Source organism: Oncorhynchus mykiss, chromosome 25 (assembly GCF_057628025.1).
Source record: "Oncorhynchus mykiss isolate SJ-2025 chromosome 25, ASM5762802v1, whole genome shotgun sequence".
NCBI classification, from domain to species: Eukaryota; Metazoa; Chordata; class Actinopteri; order Salmoniformes; family Salmonidae; genus Oncorhynchus; species Oncorhynchus mykiss.
The window spans coordinates 92,259,737-92,286,913 of record NC_143046.1 but is presented as its reverse complement, the minus strand read 5'-3'; the positions used below and the strand labels follow the sequence as shown (position 1 = coordinate 92,286,913).

General features: G+C 42.7%; 1 protein-coding gene across 1 annotated transcript in view; it reads right to left on the bottom strand.

The window, feature by feature from the left end:
- Positions 1 to 27,177, bottom strand: part of LOC110512895 (GDNF family receptor alpha-4-like) — a 222,093-nt gene that overhangs the window by 58,080 nt on the left and 136,836 nt on the right. The window contains exons 3-4 of the mRNA XM_090219340.1: positions 10,463 to 10,543; positions 114 to 338 (exon numbers count right to left, since the gene is read on the bottom strand). Coding sequence (XP_090075466.1) covers positions 114 to 338; positions 10,463 to 10,543 — 306 coding nt within the window. The remainder of the gene's footprint in view (positions 1 to 113; positions 339 to 10,462; positions 10,544 to 27,177) is intronic.

The following is a 27,177-nucleotide window of genomic DNA, read 5'->3' as shown; positions in this document are numbered from 1 at the left end:
GTTTGAAGCCTGAAATGTGGCAAAAGGTCGCAAAGTTCAAGGGGGCCGAATACTTTCGCAAGGCACTGTATATATATACACACACACATACACCTGCCACCCCCCTCTCCTACCTGTGCAGGGGCAGAACAGCAGCTGGTGGGTGTAGTCAGGAGGGACCCGGTCGAAGAACTTCCTGAGAGCCTTGTCACACCTGGCTCTGTTACAGGGGCCTGAGCGGGCCGACGGCTGGATGCAGGCCGAGACGTATTCCGTACGGAGCTTCTGACACGTCTCGTCCACGTTACACGCCTTCGCCGCGTCCAGACAACGGTTCACCGTCGCTATGCCAACTGCACCTGTTTGAAGACAAAAAAACAAGGAAGGGCAGTTTTAGGGTACCACATGGCTCCCTATTCCCTATGTAGTGCACTACTTCCGAGCAGAACCCTTTGGCTTCTAAGGGTACCAGTTGGAACGAAGACGTGCCATTTTAAAAAAATCTTCTTTGTAATTTGAGACATACTAAATGTACATACTAAATTTCAAACAATGATTAATAACAATAATTGCAGTCTAAAAATTAAATGAAAATAATTCTAAGTAAAGTTCTAAAGTATGTTAAATTAAAATATAATCTTCTGCAATAGAACATATTCAGTAAATATTGAATAACTAATAACAAAAAGATCATCAAGGACAACAACCACCCGAGCCACTGCCTGTTCACCCCGCTACCATCCAGAAGGCGAGGTCAGTACAGGTGCATCAAAGCTGGGACCGAGAGACTGAAAAACAGCTTCTATCTCAAGGCCATCAGACTGTTAAACAGCCACCACTAACATTGAGTGGCTGCTGCCAACATACTGACTCAATCTCTAGCCACTTTAATAATGTAAAAATTGGATGTAATAAACATTAGAGGCTGCAGCCTATAGACAGACTAGGAATCACTGGCCACTTTAACATTAGAGGCTGCAGCCTATAGACAGACTAGGAATCACTGGCCACTTTAACATTAGAGGCTGCAGCCTATAGACAGACTAGGAATTACTGGCCACTTTAACATTAGAGGCTGCAGCCTATAGACAGACTAGGAATCACTGGCCACTTTAACATTAGAGGCTGCAGCCTCTAGACAGACTAGGAATCACTGGCCACTTTAACATTAGAGGCTGCAGCCTCTAGACAGACTAGGAATCACTGGCCACTTTAACATTAGAGGCTGCAGCCTCTAGACAGACTAGGAATCACTGGCCACTTTAACATTAGAGGCTGCAGCCTCTAGACAGACTAGGAATCACTGGCCACTTTAACATTAGAGGCTGCAGCCTCTAGACAGACTAGGAATCACTGGCCACTTTAACATTAGAGGCTGCAGCCTCTAGACAGACTAGGAATCACTGGCCACTTTAAGGAATGGAACACTAGTCACTTAATAATGTCTCTTTAATAATGTTTACACATCTGGCATTACTCATCTCATATGTATATACTGTATTCTATACTATTCTACTGTATCTTAGTCTATGCATTACTCATCTCATATGTATATACTGTATTCTATACTATTCTACTGTATCTTAGTCCGTTCCGCTCTGACATCGTTCGTCCATATATGTATATAGTCTTAATTGATTCCTACTTAGATTTGTGTGTATTGGGTTTATGTTGTGTAATTTGTTAGAGATTACTTGTTAGATATTACTGCACTGTTGGAGCTAGAAGCACAAGCATTTCTCTACACCCGCAATAACATCTGCTAACCATGTGATCAATAACAACTGCTAACCATGTGACCAATAACATCTGCTAACCATGTGACCAATAACATCTGCTGACCATGTGACCAATAACATCTGCTGACCATGTGACCAATAACATCTGCTGACCATGTGACCAATAACATCTGCTGACCATGTGACCAATAACATCTGCTAACCATGTGACCAATAACATCTGCTGACCATGTGACCAATAACATCTGCTGACCATGTGTATGTGACCAATACAATTTGATTTGATATGAACAATAATGAGAACACAGAGATGTGGCTATGCAGTCAGCCAGTCAACCAGTCAGCCAGTCAGCCAGCCAGTCAGCCAGTCAGCCAGTCAGCCAGCCAGCCAGCCAGCCATTCAGTCAGCCAGTCAGTCAGCCAGTCAGCCAGCCAGCCAGCCAGCCAGCCAGCCAGTCAGACAGCCAGCCGGTCAGTAGGCCAGTCAGCCAGCCAGTCAGCCAGCCAGCCAGCCAGCCAGTCAGCCAGCCAGTCAGCCAGGAAGTACCAGGTAATAACATGGCTAGATACAGGGAGTACAAGGTAATAACATGGCTATATACAGGGAGTACCAGAAAATCACATGGCTATATACAGGAAGTACCAGGTAATAACATGGCTATATACAGGAAGTACCAGGTAATAACATGGCTAGATACAGGGGTTACGTTAGTGTTCTTGGGCACAGGGACTATGGTGGTCTGCTTAAAACATTTTGTAATTACAGACCCAGACAGGGACAGGTTGAAAACGTCAGTGAAGACACTTGCCAGTTTGTCAGCGCAGTACACGTCCTGGTAATCCATCTGGCCCTGCGGCCTTGTGAATGTTGACCTGTTTAAAGGTCTTACTCATATCGGCTGCGGAGAGCGTGATCACACAGTCTTCTGGAACAGCTGGTGCTCTCATGCATGTTTCAGAAGTAGTTTAGCTTGTCTGGTAGGCTCATGTCACTGGGCAGCTCTCGGCTGTGCTTCTCTTTGTAGTCTGTAATGGTTTACAAGCCCTGCCACATCCGACGAGTGTCGGAGCCGGTGTAGTAGGATTCAATCTTAGTCCTGTATTGACCCTTTGCTTGTTTGATGGTTCGTTGGAGGGCATAGAGGGATTTCTTATAAGCGTCCGGATTAGTGTCCCGTTCCTTGAAAGCAGCAGCTCTAGCCTTTAGCTTGGTGCGGATGTTGCCTGTAATCCATGGCTTCTGGTTGGTATATGTACGTACAGTCACTGTGGGGACGTCGTCGTCGATGCACTTATTGATGAATCCGATGACTGAGGTGGTAAACTCCTCAATGCCATTGGATGAATCCAGGAACATATTCCTGTCTGTGCTGCAAAACAGTCCTGTAGCGTAGCATCCGCGGCATCTGACCACCTCCGTATTGAGCGAGTCACTGGTACTTCTTGCTTTACTTTTTACTTGTAAGCAGGAATCAGGAGGAGAGAATTATGGTCAGATTGGCCAAATGGGGGGAGAGGGAGAGCTTTGTATGCGTCTCTGTGTGTGGAGTAAAGGTGGTCTAGAGTTTCTTTCCCCTCTGGTTGCACATTTAACAAGCTGATTGAAATTAGGTAAATCGGATTTATGTTTTCCTGCATTAAAGTCCCCGGCCACTAGGAGCGCCACCTCTGGATGAGCGTTTTCCTGTTTGCTTATGGCCTTATACAGCTCATTGAGTGCGGTCTTAGTGCCAGCATCGATCTGTGGTGGTAAATAGACAGCTATGAAAAATATAGATGAAAACTCTCTAGGTAGGTAGTGTGGTCTACAGCTTATCATGAGATACTCTACCTCATGCGAGCATAACCTCGAGACTTCCTTAGATATCGTGCACCAGCTGTTGTTTACAAAATACATAGACCGCCACCCCTTGTCTTACCAGATGCCGCTGTTCTATCCTGCAGGTACAACGTATAACCAGCCAGATGTATGTTGATAATGTCGTCTTTCAGCCGCGACTCCGTGAAGCAGTTTAGAATTTATATTGCAGGATAGAATTTCTTTATTTAACTAGGCAAGTCAGTTAAGAACAAATTCTTATTTTCAATGACGGCCTAGGAACAGTGGGTTAACTGCCTGTTCAGGGGCAGAATGACAGATTTGTACCTTGTCAGCTCTGGGATTTGAACTTGCAACTGATGTCCAGAACAAACAAAAAACACAATTGGATAGGAACACGTAAAATGTCAGCCTTCTTCTCCAGTGCCATCTTGTTTTCTATGTATTATATTATGTAAAGTCAGATTGTCAAGTATGCATGTGTATGCATGTGTGCGCACGCTACATGTGTGTGTGTTTGTGAAGTGGTGTATGTAGTGGCGTATGTAGTGTGGGTGTCAGTAGAGTATGTGTGCGTGTATGGGTAGAGTCCAGTATGTGTGAGTGTGTGGGTAGAGTCCAGTATGTGTGAGTGTGTGGGTAGAGTCCAGTATGTGTGAGTGTGTGGGTAGAGTCCAGTATGTGTGAGTGTGTGGGTAGAGTCCAGTATGTGTGAGTGTGTGGGTAGAGTCCAGTATGTGTGAGTGTGTGGGTAGAGTCCAGTATGTGTGAGTGTGTGGGTAGAGTCCAGTATGTGTGAGTGTGTGGGTAGAGTCCAGTATGTGTGAGTGTGTGGGTAGAGTCCAGTATGTGTGAGTGTGTGGGTAGAGTCCAGTATGTGTGAGTGTGTGGGTAGAGTCCAGTATGTGTGAGTGTGTGGGTAGAGTCCAGTATGTGTGAGTGTGTGGGTAGAGTCCAGTATGTGTGAGTGTGTGGGTAGAGTCCAGTATGTGTGAAGAGAGTAGTGGAAAAAAAGCTCAATGCAGGTAGTCTGGGATTTGATTAGCTATTTAGCAGTCTTGTCTAGCAGTCTTATGGCTTGAGGGTAGAAGCGATTCACGGTCCTGTTGCCGATAGAACTTTAGAACCGTCTATGGTTTAGGTGACTGGGGTCTTTGACCCTTTTTGGGACCTTCCTCTGACACCGCCTGTTATAAAGGTCCTTGGTACTGGGCCCTACTCACCACCCTCTGTTGTGCCTTGTGGTCGGGTGCCTTGCAGTTGCCGTACCAAGCAGTGATGCAGCCAGCCAGCCAGCCAAGATGCTCTCAATGGGGCAGCTGTAGAACTTTTTGAGGATCTGAGGGCCCAAGTCTTTTCAGCATCCTGAGGGGGAAGAGGCACTGACGTGAATGATATCATTTTTAAAGGTCTTAGCTTCGGAGAGCGAGATCACACAGTTCAGAAGGCATTTAGCTCATCTAGTAGGTTGGCTTCACCGGGTAGCTCACGGCTGGGTTTATCTTTGTAATCCATGATAGTTTGCAAGCCCTGCCACATCCATCGAGCGTCTTAGTCCTGTATTGATGTTTTGTCTGTTTGATGGCTTGCCAGAGGTCGTAGGTCGTATAGGTTTCTTAGAATCCTCCGGATTAGTGTCCCGCTCCTTGAAAGCGGCTGCATGTTGCCTGTAATCAATGGCTTCTGGTTGGGATATGTCCTTATGGTCACTGTGGGGCAACATCATCGATGCACTTATTTATTCAAGAAACCGGTGCGGTGTGGTGTACTTCTCAATGCCATCAGATGAATCCCGGAACAAATTCCAGTCTGTGCTAGCGAAACAGTCCAGTAGTTTAGCATCCGCCACATCAGACCCCTTCTGTATTGAACGTGTCACTGGTACTTCCTGTTTGAGTTTTAGCTTGTAAGCAGGAATCAGGAGGATAGAATTATGATCTGATTTGCCAAATGGAGGCTGTGAGTGTGTGTGGCGTGTTGTGTGGTGTGTTGAGTGTGTGTGGTGTGTGGTGTGTGGATTGCTGCCGTGAGTGAGACCGAGTACTGGATGAATATTCCCTGAAAGGGGGGGGGGGGGGGGGGCTACACCTTCTTCTGGAAAGGTTACCCTCTGGGACTGGCAATTAAGAACAGACTTTACCCAGTCTCACCGAAACACCTGTCGGCATATGTGAAAGACCCATGACTCGTGCCCCCCCCCTAGCCAAAATGTGTTATGCTACTCTTCTCAGTGCATACGCACCAACGTTACCGTCTGAAAATGAGGCAAATATCAGGATTGGTTCGATGAGAACTCGGACACCATCACAGCCTTATTGGACAATATGCACAAAGTGACCCTCTTGAAGCATGTGGGACTGGGATAAGGATTGATTGAATATGTCCGTAAACACACCGACCAGCTGGTTCTGCGCATGCTCTGAGGACGTGGCTGGGGATACCGTCTTGGCCTGCAGCCTTGCGAGGGTTAACACGTTTAAATGTTTCACTCACGTCTGCTGCAGGAGAGTCCAGCAGGTTTTGGTAGCGGGCAGTGTTTTTTTTATTTATTTATTTTACCTTTATTTAACCAGGTAGGCAAGTTGAGAACAAGTTCTCATTTACAATTGCGACCTGGCCAAGATAAAGCAAAGCAGTTCGACAGATACAACGACACAGAGTTACACATGGAGTAAAACAAACATACAGTCAATAATACAGTATAAACAAGTCTATATACAATGTGAGCAAATGAGGTGAGAAGGGAAGAAAGGCAAAAAAGGCCATGGTGGCAAGGTAAATACAATATAGCAAGTAAAACACTGGAATGGTAGTTTTGCAATGGAAGAATGTGCAAAGTAGAAATAAAAATAATGGGGTGCAAAGGAGCAAAATAAATTAATTAATTAAATACAGTTGGGAAAGAGGTAGTTGTTTGGGCTAAATTATAGGTGGGCTATGTACAGGTGCAGTAATCTGTGAGCTGCTCTGACAGTTGGTGCTTAAAGCTAGTGAGGGAGATAAGTGTTTCCAGTTTCAGAGATTTTTGTAGTTCGTTCCAGTCATTGGCAGCAGAGAACTGGAAGGAGAGGCGGCCAAAGAAATAATTGGTTTTGGGGGTGACTAGAGAGATATACCTGCTGGAGCGTGTGCTACAGGTGGGAGATGCTATGGTGACCAGCGAGCTGAGATAAGGGGGGACTTTACCTAGCAGGGTCTTGTAGATGACATGGAGCCAGTGGGTTTGGCGACGAGTATGAAGCGAGGGCCAGCCAACGAGAGCGTACAGGTCGCAATGGTGGGTAGTATATGGGGCTTTGGTGACAAAACGGATTGCACTGTGATAGACTGCATCCAATTTGTTGAGTAGGGTATTGGAGGCTATTTTGTAAATGACATCGCCAAAGTTGAGGATTGGTAGGATGGTCAGTTTTACAAGGGTATGTTTGGCAGCAATAGTGAAGGATGCTTTGTTGCGAAATAGAAAGCCAATTCTAGATTTAAATTTGGATTGGAGATGTTTGATATGGGTCTGGAAGGAGAGTTTACAGTCTAACTTGACACCTAAGTATTTGTAGTTGTCCACGTATTCAGAGTCAGAGCCGTCCAGAGTAGTGATATTGGACAGGCGGGTAGGTGCAGGTAGCGATCGGTTGAAGAGCATGCATTTAGTTTTACTTGTATTTAAGAGCAATTGGAGGCCACGGAAGGAGAGTTGTATGGCATTGAAGCTTGCCTGGAGGGTTGTTAACACAGTGTCCAAAGAAGGGCCGGAAGTATACAGAATGGTGTCGTCTGCGTAGAGGTGGATCAGAGACTCACCAGCAGCAAGAGCGACCTCATTGATGTATACAGAGAAGAGAGTCGGTCCAAGAATTGAACCCTGTGGCACCCCTATAGAGACTGCCAGACGTCCGGACAGCAGTCCCTCCGATTTGACACACTGAACTCTATCAGAGAAGTAGTTGGTGAACCAGGCGAGGCAATTATTTGAGAAACCAAGGCTGTCGAGTCTGCCGATGAGGATGTGGTGATTGACAGAGTCGAAAGCCTTGGCCAGATCAATGAATACGGCTGCACAGTAATGTTTCTTATCGATGGCGGTTAAGATATCGTTTAGGACCTTGAGCATGGCTGAGTGTCAGTGGCACTGTATTGTCCTCAAATCGAGCAAAGAAGTTATTTAGTCTGCCTGGGAGCGAGACATCCGCGACTGGGCTGGTTTTATTTTTGTAATCCGTGATTGACAGTAGACCCCGCCTCTTGTGTAAGAGCTGTTGAATTGCGACTCTACTTTGTCTCTATACTGACGCTTAGCCTGTTTGATTGCCTTGCGGAGGGAATAGCAACACTGTTTGTATTCGGTCATGTTTCCGGTCACCTTACCCTGGTTAAAAGCAGTGGTTTGCGCTTTCAGTTTCGCGCGAATGCTGCCATCAATCCACGGTTTCTGGTTTGGGAATGTTTTAATCGTTGCTGTGGGTACAACATCGCCGATGCACTTGCAAATGATCTCAAATCAGCATATTCGTCAATGTTGTTGTTGGAAGCAATGCGGAACATATCCCAATCCACGTGATCGAAGCAGTCTAGAAGCGTGCAATCAGATTGCACCAGCGTTGAACAGACCTGAGCGCGGGAGCTTCTATAGGCTGTCTATAGGCTGGGAGCAACAAAATAGAGTCGTGGTCAGCTTTTCCGAAAGGAGGGAGGGGAAGGGCCAAATATGCGTCACAGAGGTTAGAATAACAATGATCCAGGCTTTTACCAGCCCTGGTAGCACAATCGATATGCTGATAGAATTTAGGGAGTCTTGTTTTCAGATTACCCTTGTTAAAATCCCCAGCTACAATGAATGCAGCCTCAGGAGGAGGTAAGTGAACTGGAATTGTGGTGTCATGACAACAACCTCACCCTCAACATCAGCAAAAAAAAAAGGTGTTGATTGCTGACTTCAGGAAGCAGAGGATGGAATACCAATGGGACTGCTGTAGAGACAGTCAGCAGTTTTATGTTCCTCTGCGTCCACATCACTGACGACTTGTTATCAACCAACTACGTGGTAGTTATAACAAGCCGTCACTCTGGTCAAGAGAGCGCAACAGCATCTCTACTTCCTAAGGTGGTTGAACACATTTGTCCGGGTCCTATCCAAACGCTACCGCTGCACCAGCGAGTACATCCTGACCGGTTGCATCACGGCCTGTTATAGGAATGTCTTCGTCCACGGCGGCAAGGCCCTCATGCTGGTGGTGAAGTGCTCCCACCCACCCAGGAAATCTACTGGAAACGCTGCCTGAGGAAGGCCCACGGCGTCATCACAAATCCCACACACCCCAGCCACGAGCTGACACTTGAAACTTGACATGTCATGCTGGGGGGTGAAGTTACGTTACAATTTCACTGCTGTTTTGAATGTTTCCTTCTCACTATATACATTTATGTTCTTACATATTTGACTGTATATAAATGGGTGATAACATTAAGAGGTGTGACTACAATTTACGTCTTTCCTCTAGTGACAATCTTTACATAACAGATTTTTTCCAATTTGATCCCATATTTAATTAGCCTTTACAAAGTCACTGTGATATTAAACTTTGTCTGGCAGTTTCTGTGGGGATGGCTGCTATCATTAAAACCAGTTTCTCCTGTGTCTCCTGACCCCTCCTGTCTCAGCCTCCAGTATTTATGCTGCAATAGTTTATGTGTCGGGGGGCTAGGGTCAGTTTGTTATATCTGGAGTACTTCTCCAGTCTTATCCAGTGTCCTGTGTGAATTTAAGTATGCTCTCTCTAATTCTCTCTTTCTTTCTTTATCTCTCTCAGAGGACCTGAGCCCTAGGACCATGCTTTAGGACTACCTGGCATGATGACTCCTTGCTGTCCCCAGTCCACCTGGCCATGCTGCTGCTCCAGTTTCAACTGTTCTGCCTAAGGTTATGAAACCCTGAGGATGTGCTACCTGTCCCAGACCTGCTGTTTTCAACTCTCTAGAGACAGCAGGAGCGGTACAGATACTCTGAATGATCAGCTATGAAAAGTCAACTGACATTTACTCCTGAGGTGCTGACTTGCTGCACCCTCGATGACTACAGTGATTATTATTATTTGACCCTGCTGATCATCTATGAACATTTTAACATCTTGGCCATGTTCCCTTCTGCTGCTCCCCCATAGACAATCTGAGATGGGCTCTCTGAGCTGCTATTTAATGTAAATAGGTGATAAAGTTATTTTTTACCCTGAGGGCAAACAGCACACTCTGCCTCCCTATAACTGACCCCAGGTACCCCTCCAGGAGGCAGCTGCTTCTATAGTTGCCCCTCTATAGCTGCCCCCCAAACACACATTCTGCACCTCTATAGCTGCACCCAAACACACATTCTGCCACCCTATAGCTGCCCCCCAGACACACATTCTGCCCCTCTATAGCTGCCCCCAGACACACATTCTGCCCCTCTATAGCTGCCCCCAGACACACATTCTGCCCCTCTATAGCTGCCCCCAGACACACATTCTGCCCCTCTACCTACCCCCCAGACACACATTCTGCCCCTCTATAGCTGCCCCCAGACACACATTCTGCCCCTCTATAGCTGCCCCCAGACACACATTCTGCCCCTCTATAGCTGCCCCCAGACACACATTCTGCCCCTCTACCTACCCCCAGACACACATTCTGCCCCTCTATATCTGCCCCCAGACACACATTCTGCCAATCTATAGCTGCCCCCAGACACACATTCTGACCCTCTACCTACCCCCCTCCACCTATCCCCCAGACACACGTTCTGCCCCTCTACCTACCCCCAAACACTCATTCTTCCCCTCTACCTACCCCCCAGACAAGTTCTGCCCTTCTACCTACCCCCCTCTACCCCTCTACCTACTCCCTGCCCTACTCCCAGGGCAGAGACAGTCATCTATACTGCTACCAGACTCACCTGCAGCGATGGAGGCCAGGCGTACGTAGTCGAAGCCCCTCTCTTCGGGTTCGTAAGGGTAACTCTCCACCAGGCTCAGTCCTGACAAGAGGAATGAATGTTTTCAAGAAGAATCACCCAACATGTTTAGTCATTAAAGTAAGTACACATTAATTCAAGATCTGACCGAGTAGGGTTCCCAGATCCGATGTCTGACCCTTAACCCCTGACCCTTCCCCTGGTCCTTCCTGGCGCCAGCATACATATATATTTCTAGGGTTTGTCTTTATTATTACTATGTTCTACATTATAGATTAATAGTGAAGACATCACAACTATGACATGACACATATGGAATCATGTAGTAACCATAAAAGTGTTAAACAAATCAACATTTATTGTACATTATTTTATATTCTTCAAAGTAGCCACCTTTTGCCTTGATGACAGCTTTGCACACTCTTGCCATTCTCTGAAACCAATGTCATGGGGTAGTCACCTGGAATGCTTTTACATTGACAGGTGTGACTTGTTAAAAGTTCATTTGTGGAATTTCTTTCCTTCTTAATGTGTTTGAGCCAATCAGTTGTGTTGTGACAAGGTAGGGTTGGTATACAGAAGAAGAAGAAGAAAAGAAGAAGAAGCCCTATTTGGTAAAAGACCAAGTCCATATTATGGCAAGAGAAACAACTTAAGACATGAAGGTCAGTCAATGCTGGGAAAAAATCAAGAACTTTGAACGTTTCTTCATGTTCAGTCGCAAAAACCATCAATCGCTATGATGAAACTGGCTCTTTTGAAGACCGCCACAGGAAAGGAAGAACCAGAGTTACCTCAGAGGAGGTCAGAGGTCATTAGATTTAACTGCACCTCAGACTGCAGCCAAAAAATAATTCCCAGAGTTCAAGTTTTTAATTTTAAAATTTTAATTTCACCTTTATTTAACCAGGTAGACCAGTTGAGAACAAGTTCTCATTTACAACTGCGACCTGGCCAAGATAAAGCGAAGCAGTTCGACACACAGAGTTACACATGGAATAAAACAAACATACAGTCAATAATACAGTAGAAACAAGTCTATTTACGATGTGAGCAAATGAGGTGAGATAAGGGAGGTAAAGGCAAAAAAAAGTAAGTAAAACACTGGATTGGTAGATTTGCAGTGGAAGAATGTGTGAAGTAGAAATATAAATAATGTGGCGCAAAGCAGAAAAATAAATAAATAAATACAGTAGGGGAAGCGGTAGTTGTTTGGGCTAAATTATAGATGGGCTATGTACAGGTGCAGTAATCTGTGAGCTGCTCTGAAAGCTGATGCTTGAAGCTAATGAGGGAGATAAGTGTTTCCAGTTTCAGAGATTTTTGTAGTTCGTTCCAGTCATTGGCAGCAGAGAACTGGAAGGAGAGGCGGCCAAAGAAAGAATTGGTTTTGGGGGTGACTAGAGAGATATACCTGCTGGAGCGTGTGCTACAGGTGGGAGATGCTATGGTGACCAGCGAGCTGAGATAAGGGGGGACTTTACCTAGCAGGGTCTTGTAGATGACCTGGAGCCAGTGGGTTTGGTGACGATTATGAAGCGAGGGCCAGCCAACGAGAGCGTACAGGTCGCAGTGGTGGGTAGTAGGCTTTAGTGACAAAAAGGATGGCACTGTGATAGACTGCATCCAATTTATTGAGTAGGGTATTGGAGGCAATTTTGTAAATGACATCGCCAAAGTCGAGGATCGGTAGGATGGTCAGTTTTACGTCAGAACTGTCTAGAGTAGTGATGCTGGACGGGCGGGTAGGTGCAGGTAGTGATCGGTTGAAGAGCATGCATTTAGTTTTACTTGTATTTAAGAGCAATTGGAGGCCACGGAAGGAGAGTTGTATGGCATTGAAGCTTGCCTGGAGGGTTGTTAACACAGTGTCCAAAGAAGGGCCAGAAGTATACAGAATGGTGTCGTCTGCGTAGAGGTGGATCAGAGACTCACCAGCAGCAAGAGCGACATCATTGATGTACACAAGGAAGAGAGTCGGCCCAAGAATTGAACCCTGTGGCACCCCCATAGAGACTGCCAGAGGTCCGGACAACAGACCCTCTGATTTGACACACCGAACTCTATCAGAGAAGTAGTTGGTGAACCAGGCGAGGCAATCATTTGAGAAACCAAGGCTATCGAGTCTGCCGATGCGGATGTGGTGATTGACAGAGTCGAAAGCCTTGGCCAGGTCAATGAATACGGCTGCACAGTATTGTTTCTTATCGATGGCGGTTAAGATATTGTTTAGGACCATGAGCGTGGCTTAGGTGCACCCGTGACCAGCTCTGAAACCAGATTGCATAGCGGAGAAGGTGTGGTGGGATTCGAAATGGTTGGTAATCTGTTTGTTTACTTGGCTTTCGAAGACCTTAGAAAGGCAGGGTAGGATAGATATAGGTCTGTAGCAGTTTGGGTCAAGAGTGTCCCCCCCTTTGAAGAGGGGGATGACCGCTGCTGCTTTCTTTGGGAATCTCAGACGACACGAAAGAGAGGTTGAACAGGCTAGTAATAGGGTTTGCAACAATTTCGGCAGATAATTTTAGAAAGAGGGGGTCCAGATTATCTAGCCCGGCTGATTTGTAGGGGTCCAGATTTTGCAGCTCTTTCAGAACATCAGCTGACTGGATTTGGGAGAAAGAGAAATGGGGAAGGCTTGGGCGAGTTGCTGTGGGGGGTGCAGTGCTGTTGACCGGGGTAGGGGTAGCCAGGTGGAAAGCATGGCCAGCCGTAGAAAAATGCTTATTGAAGTTCTCAATTATAGCGGATTTATCGGTGGTGACAGAGTTTCCTATCCTCAGTGCATATCACGGGAGCTGTTCGATGCTAATGCAGAACGCCATAGGATGTTTTTGTGTTGGTTAAGGTCAGTCAGGTCTGGAGAGAACCAAGGGCTATATCTGTTCCTGGTTCTACATTTCTTGAATGGGGCATGCTTATTTAAGATGATGCGGAAGGCATTTAAAAATAACCAGGCATTCTCTACTGACGGGATGAGATCAATGTCCTTCCAGGATATCCTGGCCAGGTCGATTAGAAAGGCCTGCTCGCTAAAGTGTTTCATGGAGCGTTTGACAGTGATGAGTGGAGGTCGCTTGACCGCTGACCCATTACGGATGCAGGCAATGAGGCAATGATAACTGAGATCTTGGTTGAAAACAGCAGAGGTGTATTTAGAGGGCAAGTTGGTTAGGATGATATCTATGAGGGTGCCCGTGTTTACGGCTTTGGGGAGGTACCTGGAAGGTTCATTGATAATTTGTGTGAGATTGAGGGCATCAAGCTTAGATTGTAGGATGGCTGGGGTGTTAAGCATGTTCCAGTTTAGGTCACCTAGCAGCACGAGCACGAGTTCACATATGGTGTCCAGAGTACAGCTGGGGGCAGAGGGTGGTCTATAGCAGGCGGCAACGGTGAGAGACTTGTTTTTAGAGAGGTGGATTTTTAAAAGTAGAAGTTCAAATTGTTTGAGTACAGTAAAAGGAGGTTTCTGGGGGTGATAAAATAGCTTCAAGGTATAATGTACAGACAAAGGTATGGTAGGATGTGAATACAGTGAAGGTAAACCTAGGTATTGAGTGATGAAGAGAGAGATATTGTCTCTAGAAACATCATTGAAACCAGGTGATGTCATCGCATGTGTGGGTGGTGGAACTGAAAGGTTGGATAAGGTATAGTGAGCAGGGCTAGAGGCTCTACAGTGAAATAAGCCAATAAACACTAACCAGAACAGCAATGGACAAGGCATATTGACATTACGGAGAGGCATGCTTAGTCGAGTGATCATAAGGGTCCAGTGAGTAGTGAGGTTGGTTGGGGTCACGGCGATTCAGACAGCTAGCCGGGCCATCGGTACCAAGCTAGCATAGGATGGAGGTCTGTTTTTAGCCACCTCATGCGTTTCCGTCGGTAGATTAGTGGGGTTCCGTGTGGTAGAGGGGACCAATCCAATTGGCAAAATAGATATAGTTATAGTGACCCAAGTAAAATTGTCCGATATACCTATTCAGATAGCAGCCGATAAGACAGCTAACGATTAGCGGGCCGCAGATGGATGTAACGTCGCGACAGAGGGGCCAGTTGGATAACTCCAACTGATAAGTAACAGACACATCTCAACATCAACTGTTCAGAGGAGACTGTGTGAATCAGGCCTTCATGGTTGAATTTCTGAAAAGAAACCACTACTAAAGGACACCAATGAAAACAAGAGACTTGTTTGTGCCAAGAAACAAGAGCAATGGACATTAGACCGATGGAAATACGTTCTTCGGTCTGATGAGTCCAAATTTGAGTTTTTTTTGTTCCAACCTCTTTGTCTTTGTGAGACGAGGAGTAGGTGAATGGATGATCTTCGCATGGTGTGGTTTCCAATGTGAAGCATAGAGGAGGTGTGATGGTGTGAGGGTTAAATCATGTTAAATCATTAAATCATGTTAAATCATTAAATCATGTTAAATCATTAAATCATGTTAAATCATGTTAAATCATTGAATCATGTTAAATCATTAAATCATGTTAAATCATGTTAAATCATTAAATCACGTTAAATCATTAAATCATGTTAAATCATTAAATCATGTTAAATCATGTTAAATCATGTTAAATCATTAAATCACGTTAAATCATTAAATCATGTTAAATCATTAAACCATGTAAAATCATTAAATCATGTTAAATCACGTTAAATCATTAAATCATGTTAAATCATTAAACCATGTAAAATCATTAAATCATGTTAAATCATGTAAAATCATTAAATCATGTTAAATCATTAAATCATGTTAAATCATTAAACCATGTAAAATCATTAAATCATGTTAAATCATATTAAATCATATTAAATCATGTTAAATCATTGAATCATGTTAAATCATTAAATCACGTTAAATCATTGAATCATGTTAAATCATTAAATCATGTTAAATCATTAAATCACGTTAAATCATTAAATCATTAAATCACGTTAAATCATTAAATCATGTTAAATCATTGAATCATGTTAAATCATTGAATCATGTTAAATCATGTTAAATCATGTTAAATCATTGAATCATGTTAAATCATTAAATCATGTTAAATCATGTTAAATCATTGAATCATGTTAAATCATGTTAAATCATGTTAAATCATTGAATCATGTTAAATCATTAAATCACGTTAAATCATTAAATCATGTTAAATCATGTTAAATCATTGAATCATGTTAAATCATGTTAAATCATGTTAAATCATTGAATCATGTTAAATCATGTTAAATCATGTTAAATCATTGAATCATGTTAAATCATTAAATCACGTTAAATCATTAAATCATGTATGGTTACAAATATTGTATTGTTCATATGGCAGAATATTATTGGTTCAGTTAAGGCCTAAAATAACTGTGTTTATGTCACGACTTCCGCCGAAGTCGGTTCCTCTCCTTGTTCAGGCGGCGGCCGGCGTCGCCTGTCTATAGGCCATCATCGATCCACTTTTCAATGTCCTTTAGTTTTGTCTTCCCTGGTCTCAATTCCCTCATTACATGTTGTGTATTTAACCCTCTGTCCCCCACATGTCTTTTGTGCGGAATTGTTTATTGTAAGTGCATGTGCACATTTTATCGCCACGGGTTTTGTTGTTCTGATTTCCGGTGGTTTGATGAATCAAACTGCTCCGTTGATTACCCAGACTTCCCTGCTGCCAGTTACGCACTCCCTTACAGTTTATAATTAATTCATAATAAATGTTTTTTTTACATGAATTAGTTCATATATTTATATAAAGGCTGAAGGCTAAAACTCATCTAGACCTATCTATTAAATATATATATATATATATATATATATATATATATATATATATATATATATATATATAAACTTGTCTATTTAGTTCTACAAATGTATTTTCCTTTTAAAGAATCTATTTTAGTTTGATTTAGTTTTTACTCCAGACATTAACACCAACCATTCACTATAAAATCTTGTCAACAAAAAAAGCTGAGCGAAATACAAAAGGTCTGCGCCCAGAACAAATCCAGCTTCGAAGAATGGAAATCCCTAATTGTGTTTGTAAATAAAGTCAAATGTATATTGTTCAAATACGTTTTCGTCCTTGAGTTTGGGTTTCCACTAGATTCTGTAGCCACAAAGTAAAACATTGGCTATTGTAAAAAACTCATGAAAAACTCATAATAATAATGCATTTGGAAAGTATTCCTTTCCACAAATAAAAAACACATACCTTATTTACATAAGTATTCAGACCCTTCGCTATGAGACTTGAAATTGAGCTCATGTGGATAATGTTTCCATTGATCATCCTTGATGTTTCTATAACTTGATTGGAGTCCACCTGTGGCAAGTTCAGTTGATTGCACATGATTTGGAAAGGCACACACCTGTCTACATATAAGGTCCCACAAGTTGACAGTGCATGTCAGACCAAAAACCAAGCTAAGAGGTCGAAGGAATTGTTTGTAGAGCTCAGAGACAGGATTGTGTCGAGACACAGATCTGGGTGAAGGCTACCAAAATATTTATGCAGCATTGAAGGTCCCCAAGAACACAGTGGCCTCCATTAATCTTAAATGGAAGAAGTTTGGAACCACCAAGACTCTTCATAGAGCTGGCCGGCCGGCCAAACTGAGCAATCGGGGAAGAAGGACCTTGGTCAGGGAGGTGACCAAGAACCCAATGGTCACTCTGACAGAGACCCAAAGTTATTCTGTGAAGATGGGAGAACCTTCCAGAAGGACAACCATCTCTGCAACACTCCATCAATCAGGCCTTTACAGTACAACGGCCAGCAGGAAGCCACTCCTCAGTAAAAGGCACATGACAGGCCACGTGGAGTTTGCCAAAAGGCACCTATAGACTCTCAGACCATGAGAAACAAGATTCTCTGGTCTGATGAAACCAAGATTGAACGGTTTGGCCTGAATGTCAAACGTCAAGTCTGGAGGAAACCTGGCACCGTCCCTACGGTGAAGCATGGTGGTGGCAGCATCATGCTGTGGGGATGTTTTTCAGCGGCAGGAACTGGGAGACTAGTCAGGATCGAGGTAAAGATGAACAGAGTAAAGTACAGAGAGATCCTTAATTAAAACCTGCTCCAGAGCGCTCAAAACCTCAGACTGGGGCAAAGGTTCACCTTCCAACAGGTTAACGACCCTGAGCACACATCCAAGACAACGCAAGAGTGGGTTCGGGACAAGTTTCTGAATGTCCTTGAGTGGCCCAGCCAGAGCCCGGACTTGAACCCAATCAAACATCTCTGGAGAGCCCTGAAAATAGCTGTGCAGCAACGCTCCCCATCCAACCTGACAGAGCATGAGAAGATCTGCAAAGAAGAATGGGAGAAACTCCCCAAATACAGGTGTGCCAAGCTTGTAGTGTCATACCCAAAAAGACTTGAGGCTGTAATTGCTGCCAAAGGTGCAACAAAGTACTGAGTAAAGGGTCTGAATACTTGTGCAAATGTGATATTTCAGTTTGGTATTTTTAATACATTTGTGAAAAATTCTAAAAATCTGTTTTTGCTTTGTCATGATGGGGTATTGAGTGTAGATTGATGAGCGAAAAATAAAATGTCATCAATTTTAGAATAAGGCTGTAACGTAACAAAATGTGGAAAGGGGTCTGAATACTTTCCGAATGCACTGGATAAGAGTAGGATTTCTTCCAATGGGTCCGGCGTTCTCCCCGTACATCAGGAGCTCCTCCATTTTGATGTTCTCCCCTGAAAGTATATCAGGAGCTCCTCCATTTTGATGTTCTCCCCTGAAAGTATATCAGGAGCTCCTCCATTTTGATGTTCTCCCCTGAAAGTATATCAGGAGCTCCTCCATCTTGATGTTCTCCCCTGAAAGTATATCAGGAGCTCCTCCATCTTGATGTTCTCCCCTGAAAGTATATCAGGAGCTCCTCCATCTTGATGTTCTCCCATGTTGCCTGAAAGTATATCAGGAGCTCCTCCATCTTGATGTTCTCCCATGTTGCCTGAAAGTATATCAGGAGCTCCTCCATCTTGATGTTCTCCCCTGAAAGTATATCAGGAGCTCCTCCATCTTGATGTTCTCCCATGTTGCCTGAAAGTATATCAGGAGCTCCTCCATCTTGATGTTCTCCCATGTTGCCTGAAAGTATATCAGGAGCTCCTCCATCTTGATGTTCTCCCATGTTGCCTGAAAGTATATCAGGAGCTCCTCCATCTTGATGTTCTCCCATGTTGCCTGAAAGTATATCAGGAGCTCCTCCATCTTGATGTTCTCCCATGTTGCCTGAAAGTATATCAGGAGCTCCTCCATCTTGATGTTCTCCCATGTTGCCTGAAAGTATATCAGGAGCTCCTCCATCTTGATGTTCTCCCATGTTGCCTGAAAGTATATCAGGAGCTCCTCCATCTTGATGTTCTCCCATGTTGCCTGAAAGTATATCAGGAGCTCCTCCATCTTGATGTTCTCCCATGTTGCCTGAAAGTATATCAGGAGCTCCTCCATCTTGATGTTCTCCCCATGTTGCCTGAAAGTATATCAGGAGCTCCTCCATCTTGATGTTCTCCCATGTTGCCTGAAAGTATGTCAGGAGCTCCTCCATCTTGATGTTCTCCCCATGTTGCCTGAAAGTATATCAGGAGCTCCTCCATCTTGATGTTCTCCCATGTTGCCTGAAAGTATATCAGGAGCTCCTCCATCTTGATGTTCTCCCCATGTTGCCTGAAAGTATATCAGGAGCTCCTCCATCTTGATGTTCTCCCATGTTGCCTGAAAGTATATCAGGAGCTCCTCCATCTTGATGTTCTCCCATGTTGCCTGAAAGTATATCAGGAGCTCCTCCATCTTGATGTTCTCCCATGTTGCCTGAAAGTATATCAGGAGCTCCTCCATCTTGATGTTCTCCCATGTTGCCTGAAAGTATATCAGGAGCTCCTCCATCTTGATGTTCTCCCATGTTGCCTGAAAGTATATCAGGAGCTCCTCCATCTTGATGTTCTCCCATGTTGCCTGAAAGTATATCAGGAGCTCCTCCATCTTGATGTTCTCCCATGTTGCCTGAAAGTATATCAGGAGCTCCTCCATCTTGATGTTCTCCCATGTTGCCTGAAAGTATATCAGGAGCTCCTCCATCTTGATGTTCTCCCATGTTGCCTGAAAGTATATCAGGAGCTCCTCCATCTTGATGTTCTCCCATGTTGCCTGAAAGTATATCAGGAGCTCCTCCATCTTGATGTTCTCCCATGTTGCCTGAAAGTATATCAGGAGCTCCTCCATCTTGATGTTCTCCCATGTTGCCTGAAAGTATATCAGGAGCTCCTCCATCTTGATGTTCTCCCATGTTGCCTGAAAGTATATCAGGAGCTCCTCCATCTTGATGTTCTCCCCATGTTGCCTGAAAGTATATCAGGAGCTCCTCCATCTTGATGTTCTCCCATGTTGCCTGAAAGTATATCAGGAGCTCCTCCATCTTGATGTTCTCCCCATGTTGCCTGAAAGTATATCAGGAGCTCCTCCATCTTGATGTTCTCCCCATGTTGCCTGAAAGTATATCAGGAGCTCCTCCATCTTGATGTTCTCCCCATGTTGCCTGAAAGTATATCAGGAGCTCCTCCATTTTGATTTTCTGGCCACTGAAAGATCCGGGTATTCATCCTTCCTTTTGGACCCCGCCAGTGAGCGTCATGTGACCGCTGCGTTCTAAAGCATATATTCCAGAAGGAATAAATAATGAATTATAATAATAAAATGTCGATCATATCATGCGCCAGGATATTTTTTCTAAGCCAGAATCAATCAATGTTCCATTGCTTGTTCTGCTCCTCTAAGAATAATGAATGCCGGGTAGCCGTGTGGATTATTAGCATATGAACGACTTCAATATGCTGGACAATCAAATCCGTCCATCCAAGCCATTTATAACGATCCGGCAGTTCAAAGAAGATCATTTCAAAGGTAATCCAATGGGCCTGGTTATTGTTCAATAGCAGCATACATTAGCATGAATTATCTTCTCTCTCTTAAAATAGTCTTTACTCTTCTTGTGCAATGTATAGCCAAGCCCACTCTATTGTTTGTCTATCTGCCTGTCTTGGTGAGAATCTTAAGTTAATAATAGTATTCTTGTAATGAGTGCGCTGAGAGTCGCTAAGCAGGTACAGGGAGTGAGTGTTTTAGCAAATAAACAAAACAATAGAACACAAAACACAAACAACTCACCAACATGAAAACAGTCAATAACACCTGAGGAACGAAGGAGAGTGACAGATACACAGCGTCTTGCAAAAGTTTTCACCCCCCTTGGCATTTTTCCTATACCCCACGAGATGTGCAGCTGTAAAAAAGGTGTCTCTAGAAACTATTGACCTTGGGGGGGGGGGGGGGGGGGGGGGTGAATAGTTATACACGCTCAAGTTTTCAGTTTATTGGTCTTATTTCTTGTTTGTTTCACAATAAAAAAATATTTTGCATCTTCAAAGTGGTATGGGTATAGGTATAGGTATGCTGTGTCAATCAAATGATACAACCCCCCCAAAAAATCTATCTTAATTCCAGGCTGTAAGGCAATGAAATAGGAAAAATGCTAAGGGGGTGAATACTTTCGTAAGCCACTGTAGGAAAGATAATCAAGGAGGTGATGGAGTCCAGGTGAGTGTCATGAGGCGCAATTACTCATTACGATGGTGACAGGTGTGTGGGATAAACAGCAGCCTGATGACCTAGAGCCCGGAGAGGGAGTATAAGTGACAGTTCCACTGTGAGGTCACCAAAGGAGATGAGATGGTTCCACTGTGAGGTCACCAAAAGAGATGAGGTGGTTCCACTGTGAGGTCACCAAAAGAGATGAGGTGGTTCCACTGTGAGGTCCCCAAAAGAGATGAGGTGGTTCCACTGTGAGGTCACCAAAAGAGATGAGGTGGTTCCACTGTGAGGTCCCCAAAAGAGATGAGGTGGTTCCACTGTGAGGTCACCAAAAGAGATGAGGTGGTTCCACTGTGAGGTCACCAAAAGAGATGAGGAGGTTCCACTGTGAGGTTACCAAAAGAGATGAGGTGGTTCCACTGTGAGGTCACCAAAAGAGATGAGAGGTGGAAGGAGTAGAGAAGAGTGGTTTGGAGGTGGCGCTTCTTTAGTTTGTCTGACTGTCTTGGTGAGAATCTCAAGTTAATAAAATAGTCTTCCTTAGAGTTTTACATTTAACTTCCTGAAACTAGATCTGTCTTTTGGCTGTCATGGCAAATTAAACATTTTAATAACATTTTACTTGTCAAAACTAGTGTGACATAAAACACTTTTAGTTCCTTGTATTAATAATGGCAGTGTTGTTTCAATAATAACAATTTATCTGTGAAATTAGACATTGAACTTGAGCCCTGTTTCAACAAGCTGATTCAGAGAATGATTTACAGAATGACAGTAAAGTGAATAGTTATTGTGATACGCCAGAGTTTTAAACAATGTTTGGATATCTCATACCCGAAGAAAAGGATGGACCCAAATATACAGGGTAAACATATAGGCCTAAAGCATTTTAAAACAGGATCAAAAGCTAAATAGCTTTATTTTCTTGTAATTCAATGGCTTCCTCAGATGAGGCCTACCCAGAACTATTCAAAAAAATTCCTTATTACATTCTGTCTCTGTCATTCAATTAAGCCTGTACTCGATTTAACTATTTTCATAACTGATATAAATTCAGTCAAATTTTAGTATATAAATTCAAATCCAAATTTTATTTGTCACATACACATGGTTAGCAGATGTTAATGTGAGTGTAGCGAAATGCTTGTGCTTCTATTTCCGACAATGTAGTAATAACCAACGAGTAATCTAACCTAACAATTCCACAACAACTACCTTATACACACAAGTGTAAAGGGATGAAGAATATGTACATATAAATATATGAATGAGTGATGGCTGTGTGGCATAGGCAAGATGCAGTAGATAGTATTGAGTACAGTATTACATATGAGATGAGTAATGTAGGGTATGTCAACATTATTCATGTGGTTATATTTAAAGTGACTAGTGATACCATTATTATGTAAAAAACTTATTATTACATATATAGGTATGTAAACAAAGTGGCATAGTTTAAAGTGGCTAGTGATACATGTATTACATAAAGATGGCAAGATACAGTAGATGGTATAGGGTACAGTATATACATATGAGATGAGATGAGTAATGTAGGGTATGTAAACATTATACATTATGTTGCATCGTTTAAAGTGGCTAGTGATACATTTTTACATACATTTTTCCGTAATTAAAGTGTTATTAAAGAGTTGAGTCAGAATGTTGCCAGCAGCCACTCAATGTTAGTGGTGGCTGTTTAAAACTTGTTGAGGATAGGGGGCAGTATTTTCACTTTGGATGAATTGCGTGCCCATAGTGAACTGCATCAAACTCTGTCCTAGATTGCTAATATATGCATATTATTATTACTATTGGATAGACAACACTCTGAAGTTTCTAAAACTGTTTGAATTATGTCTGTGAGTATAACAGAACTCATAGGGCAGGCAATCAAGTACCAAGTACAACAAGAAGTGAAATTCTGAAAGTTGGGACAAATTTGATGTCATCACCCCCTCCTTTCCCAACAAGATATGGATCAGGGAGCACTTCCTACGCCTTCCACAAGATGTCCTCATTCAGTAGAAAGTGGAATGGAGCATTTGCTGTGAACTTTGACCGAATGGGAGGGGAAATAGTCAGTGTCCCGACAGACTGCCATTTTCCTGTGGCGCATTTCTCTGTGGGTGCTACCGCTGTTCCATTCGGCCCCAGATGAAAACGTATGATCCGGTTGGAACGTTATTGGATATATATGATAATAACATCCTGAAGATTGATTCTCTACTTAGTTTGACAAGTTTATTCGACCTGGAATATATCTTTTGGAAGTTTTCGTGCGAGTTATCTTGGACCAGCAGTCAGTTTTTAGGGGACACGTGAGCTGAAAGTGCTAGCAAATGCAGCTACTTGGACACTAGTATTGGACATCATGGAACAAAACAACGATTTATTGTGGAACTAGGACTCCTTGCATTCTGATGAAAGATCATCAAAGGTAAGGGAATATTTATGATGTAATTTCGTATTTCTGTTGACTCCAACATGGCGGAGAAATATATTTACGTCTGAGCGCCGTCTCAGATTTCGTAACGTTTTAAAAAAGTCTGACCCAGAGTGTGCATTAAGAACCAGTGTATCTTTAATTATATGTAGAACATGTATCTTTAGTCAAAGTTTATGATGAGTATTTCTGTTATCTTTCTATAATTCCTCCGGATATTTTGGAGGATTTTCTGAACATGGCGTCAATGTAAACCGAGATTTGTGGATATAAAAATGCATATTATCGAACAAAACATAAATGTACTGTGTAACATGTCATATGACTATCATCTGATGAAGATTTTCAAAAGGTTAGTGATTCATTTTATCTCTAATCCTGCTTTTGTGATTTTATCTTTGGCTGGAAAAAATGGCTGCGTTTTTCCTTTGATTTGGTGGTGGTCTAACATAAATATATGTTGTGTTTTCGCTGTAAAACATTTTAAAAATCTGATTTGATGGGTAGATGAACAAGATGTCTATCTTTCATTTGAGGTATTGGTCTTGTTAATGTGTGAAAGTTAAATATTTCTAAAGAATAATTTTGAATTCCCTGCGCCACCTTTTCAGCTGAACGGGGGGGGGGGTTTAACAGTCTGATGGCCTTGAAATAGAAGCTGTTTTTCAGTCTCACGGTCCCAGCTTTGATGCACCTGTACTGACCTTGCTGTCCTCGCCTTCTGGATGATACTGACCCCGCCTTCAAATAATGTTGCACGCCCAATTTTTCAGTTTTTGATTTGTTAAAAAAGTTTGAAATATCCAATAAATGTCGTTCCACTTCATGATTGTGTCCCACTTGTTGTTGATTCTTCACAAAAAAATACAGTTTTATATCTTTATGTTTGAAGCCTGAAATGTGGCAAAAGGTCGCAAAGTTCAATGGGGCCGAATACTTTCGCAAGGCACTGTATGTTTTTGTACTGTCTAGGGGTTTTGAATGTTCATGGGGTGGGTACTAGTCTAGGTGTTTTGTATGTCTATGGTTGCCTAGATTGGTTCTCAATTAGACGCAGCTGTTTATCGTTGTCTCTGATTGGGAACCATATTTAGGCAGCCGTATTCCTAGGGTAATTCATGGGTCTTTGTCTATGTGTTAGTTGCCTGTGTCTGCACTTATCATATATAGCTTCACGGTCGTTTTGGTGTTTTGTAAGTTTGTTTAAGTGTTCTTCGTCTCATTAAAGAAGATGTATTCATCTCACGCTGCGCCTTGGTCTCCTCCATACAACGAACGTGACTGTATTGTCCTCAAAGCGAGCAAAGAAGTTGTTTAGTCTGTCTGGTAGCAAGACATCCTGATGAATTCGGTACACTATAGCCTATATAAAATATTCTATTTATTTTCATAACTGATATGAATTCAGTATACTATAGCCTATATATAATATTCTGTTTATTTTCATAACTAATATAAATTCAGTATACTATAGCCTATATATATTATATTTATTTTCACAACTGATATAAATTCAGTATACTATAGCCTATATATAATATCCTATTTATTTTCATAACTGATATGAATTCAGTATACTATAGCCTATATATAAGCCTATATATAATATTCTGTATATTTTCATAACTAATATACATTTGGTATACTACAACCTATATATAATATTCAGCACATATGAACACATGCATTTTTGGCTATATAAAGAACAGCTTTGCATGATTTAATGAAAAGCAGAAAACAGAAAACATTGCTTATCATTCTTTTAAAAAAATACTCTGAAGCAGGCAACAGGCTGTACAGCTGGCTTCACAGTTTCCCTGCTAAAGAGGCCTACAAGGAAACTCAATTTATCTCAACAAAGTTGAGGGCGCGAGGGGACCTGTGTGCTGAGTAGTACCTTCCACCTCCCGCTGTGTGCTGAGCAGTACCTTCCACCCCCCGCTGAGTAGTACCTTCCACCCCCCGCTGAGTAGTACCTTCCACCCCCCGCTGAGTAGTACCGTCCACCCCCCGCTGAGTAGTACCTTCCACTCCCCGCTGTGTGCTGAGTAGTACCTTCCACCCCCCGCTGAGTAGTACCTTCCACAAAACGTTTTGCTCGACAAAAGACACGTAATCCCCATGTCCCCCCTTGTCACCCCCACCCCCCATTATCACCATGTAAAACAGACTGGTACTATAGATTAGGGCTAGGTGTTATATAGACTGGTACTATAGATTAGGGCTAGGTGTTATATAGACTGGTACTATAGATTAGGGCTAGGTGTTATAATCTCATCATGTAGGACAGACTGGAACTATAGATTAGGGCTAGGTGTTATATAGACTGGTAGTATAGATTAGGAATAGGTGTTATACAGACTGGTACTATAGATTAGGGCTAGGTGTTATAATCTCACCATGTAGGACACACTGGTACTATAGATTAGGGCTAGATGTTATATAGACTGGTACTATAGATTAGAGCTAGGTGTTATATAGACTGGTACTATAGATTATGGCTAGGTGTTATATAGACTGGTACTATAGATTAGGGCTAGGTGTTATATAGACTGGTACTATAAATTAGGGCTAGGTGTTATAATCTGACCATGTAGGACAGACTGGTACTATAGGTTAGGGCTAGGTGTTATAATCCCACCATGTAGGACAGACTGGTACTATAGATTAGGGCTAGGTGTTATAATCTGACCATGTAGGACAGACTGGTACTATAGGTTAGGGCTAGGTGTCATAATCCCACCATGTAGGACAGACTGGTATGATAGATTAGGTCTAGGTGTTAAACAGACTAGTACTATAGATTAGGGCTAGGTGTTTAATAGACTGGTACTATAGATTAGGGCTAGGTGTTATATAGACTGGTACTATAGATTAGGGTTGGTGTTATATTGACTGGTACTATAGATTAGGGCTAGGTGTTATATAGACTGGTACTATAGATTAGGGCTAGGTGTTATAATCTCACCATGTAGGACACACTGGTACTATAGATTAAGGCTAGGTGTTATATAGACTGGTACTATAGATTAGGGCTAGGTGTTATAATCTCACAATGTAGGACACACTGGTACTATAGATTAGGGCTAGGTGTTATATAGACTGGTACTATAAATTAGAGCTAGGTGTTATATAGACTGGTAATATAGATTAGGGCTAGGTGTTATAATCTCACCATGTAGGACAGACTGGTACTATAGATTAGGGCTAGGTGTTATATAGACTGGTAATATAGATTAGGGCTAGGTGTTATAATCTCACCATGTAGGACAGACTGGTACTATAGATTAGGGCTAGGTGTTATATAGACTGGTGCTATAGATTAGGGCTAGGTGTTAAACAGACTGGTAATATAGATTAGGGTTAGGTGTTATTGTCTCACCATGCAGGACAGACTGGTGCTATAGATTAGGGCTAGGTGTTAAACAGACTGGTAATATAGATTAGGGCTAGGTGTTAAACAGACTGGTACTATAGATTAGGGTTAGGTGTTATATAGACTGGTAATATAGATTAGGGCTAGGTGTTATACAGACTGGTACTCTAGATTAGGGCTAGGTGTTAAACAGGCTGGTAATATAGATTAGGGCTAGGTGTTAAACAGACTGGTAATATAGATTAGGGTTAGGTGTTATAATCTCACCATGTAGG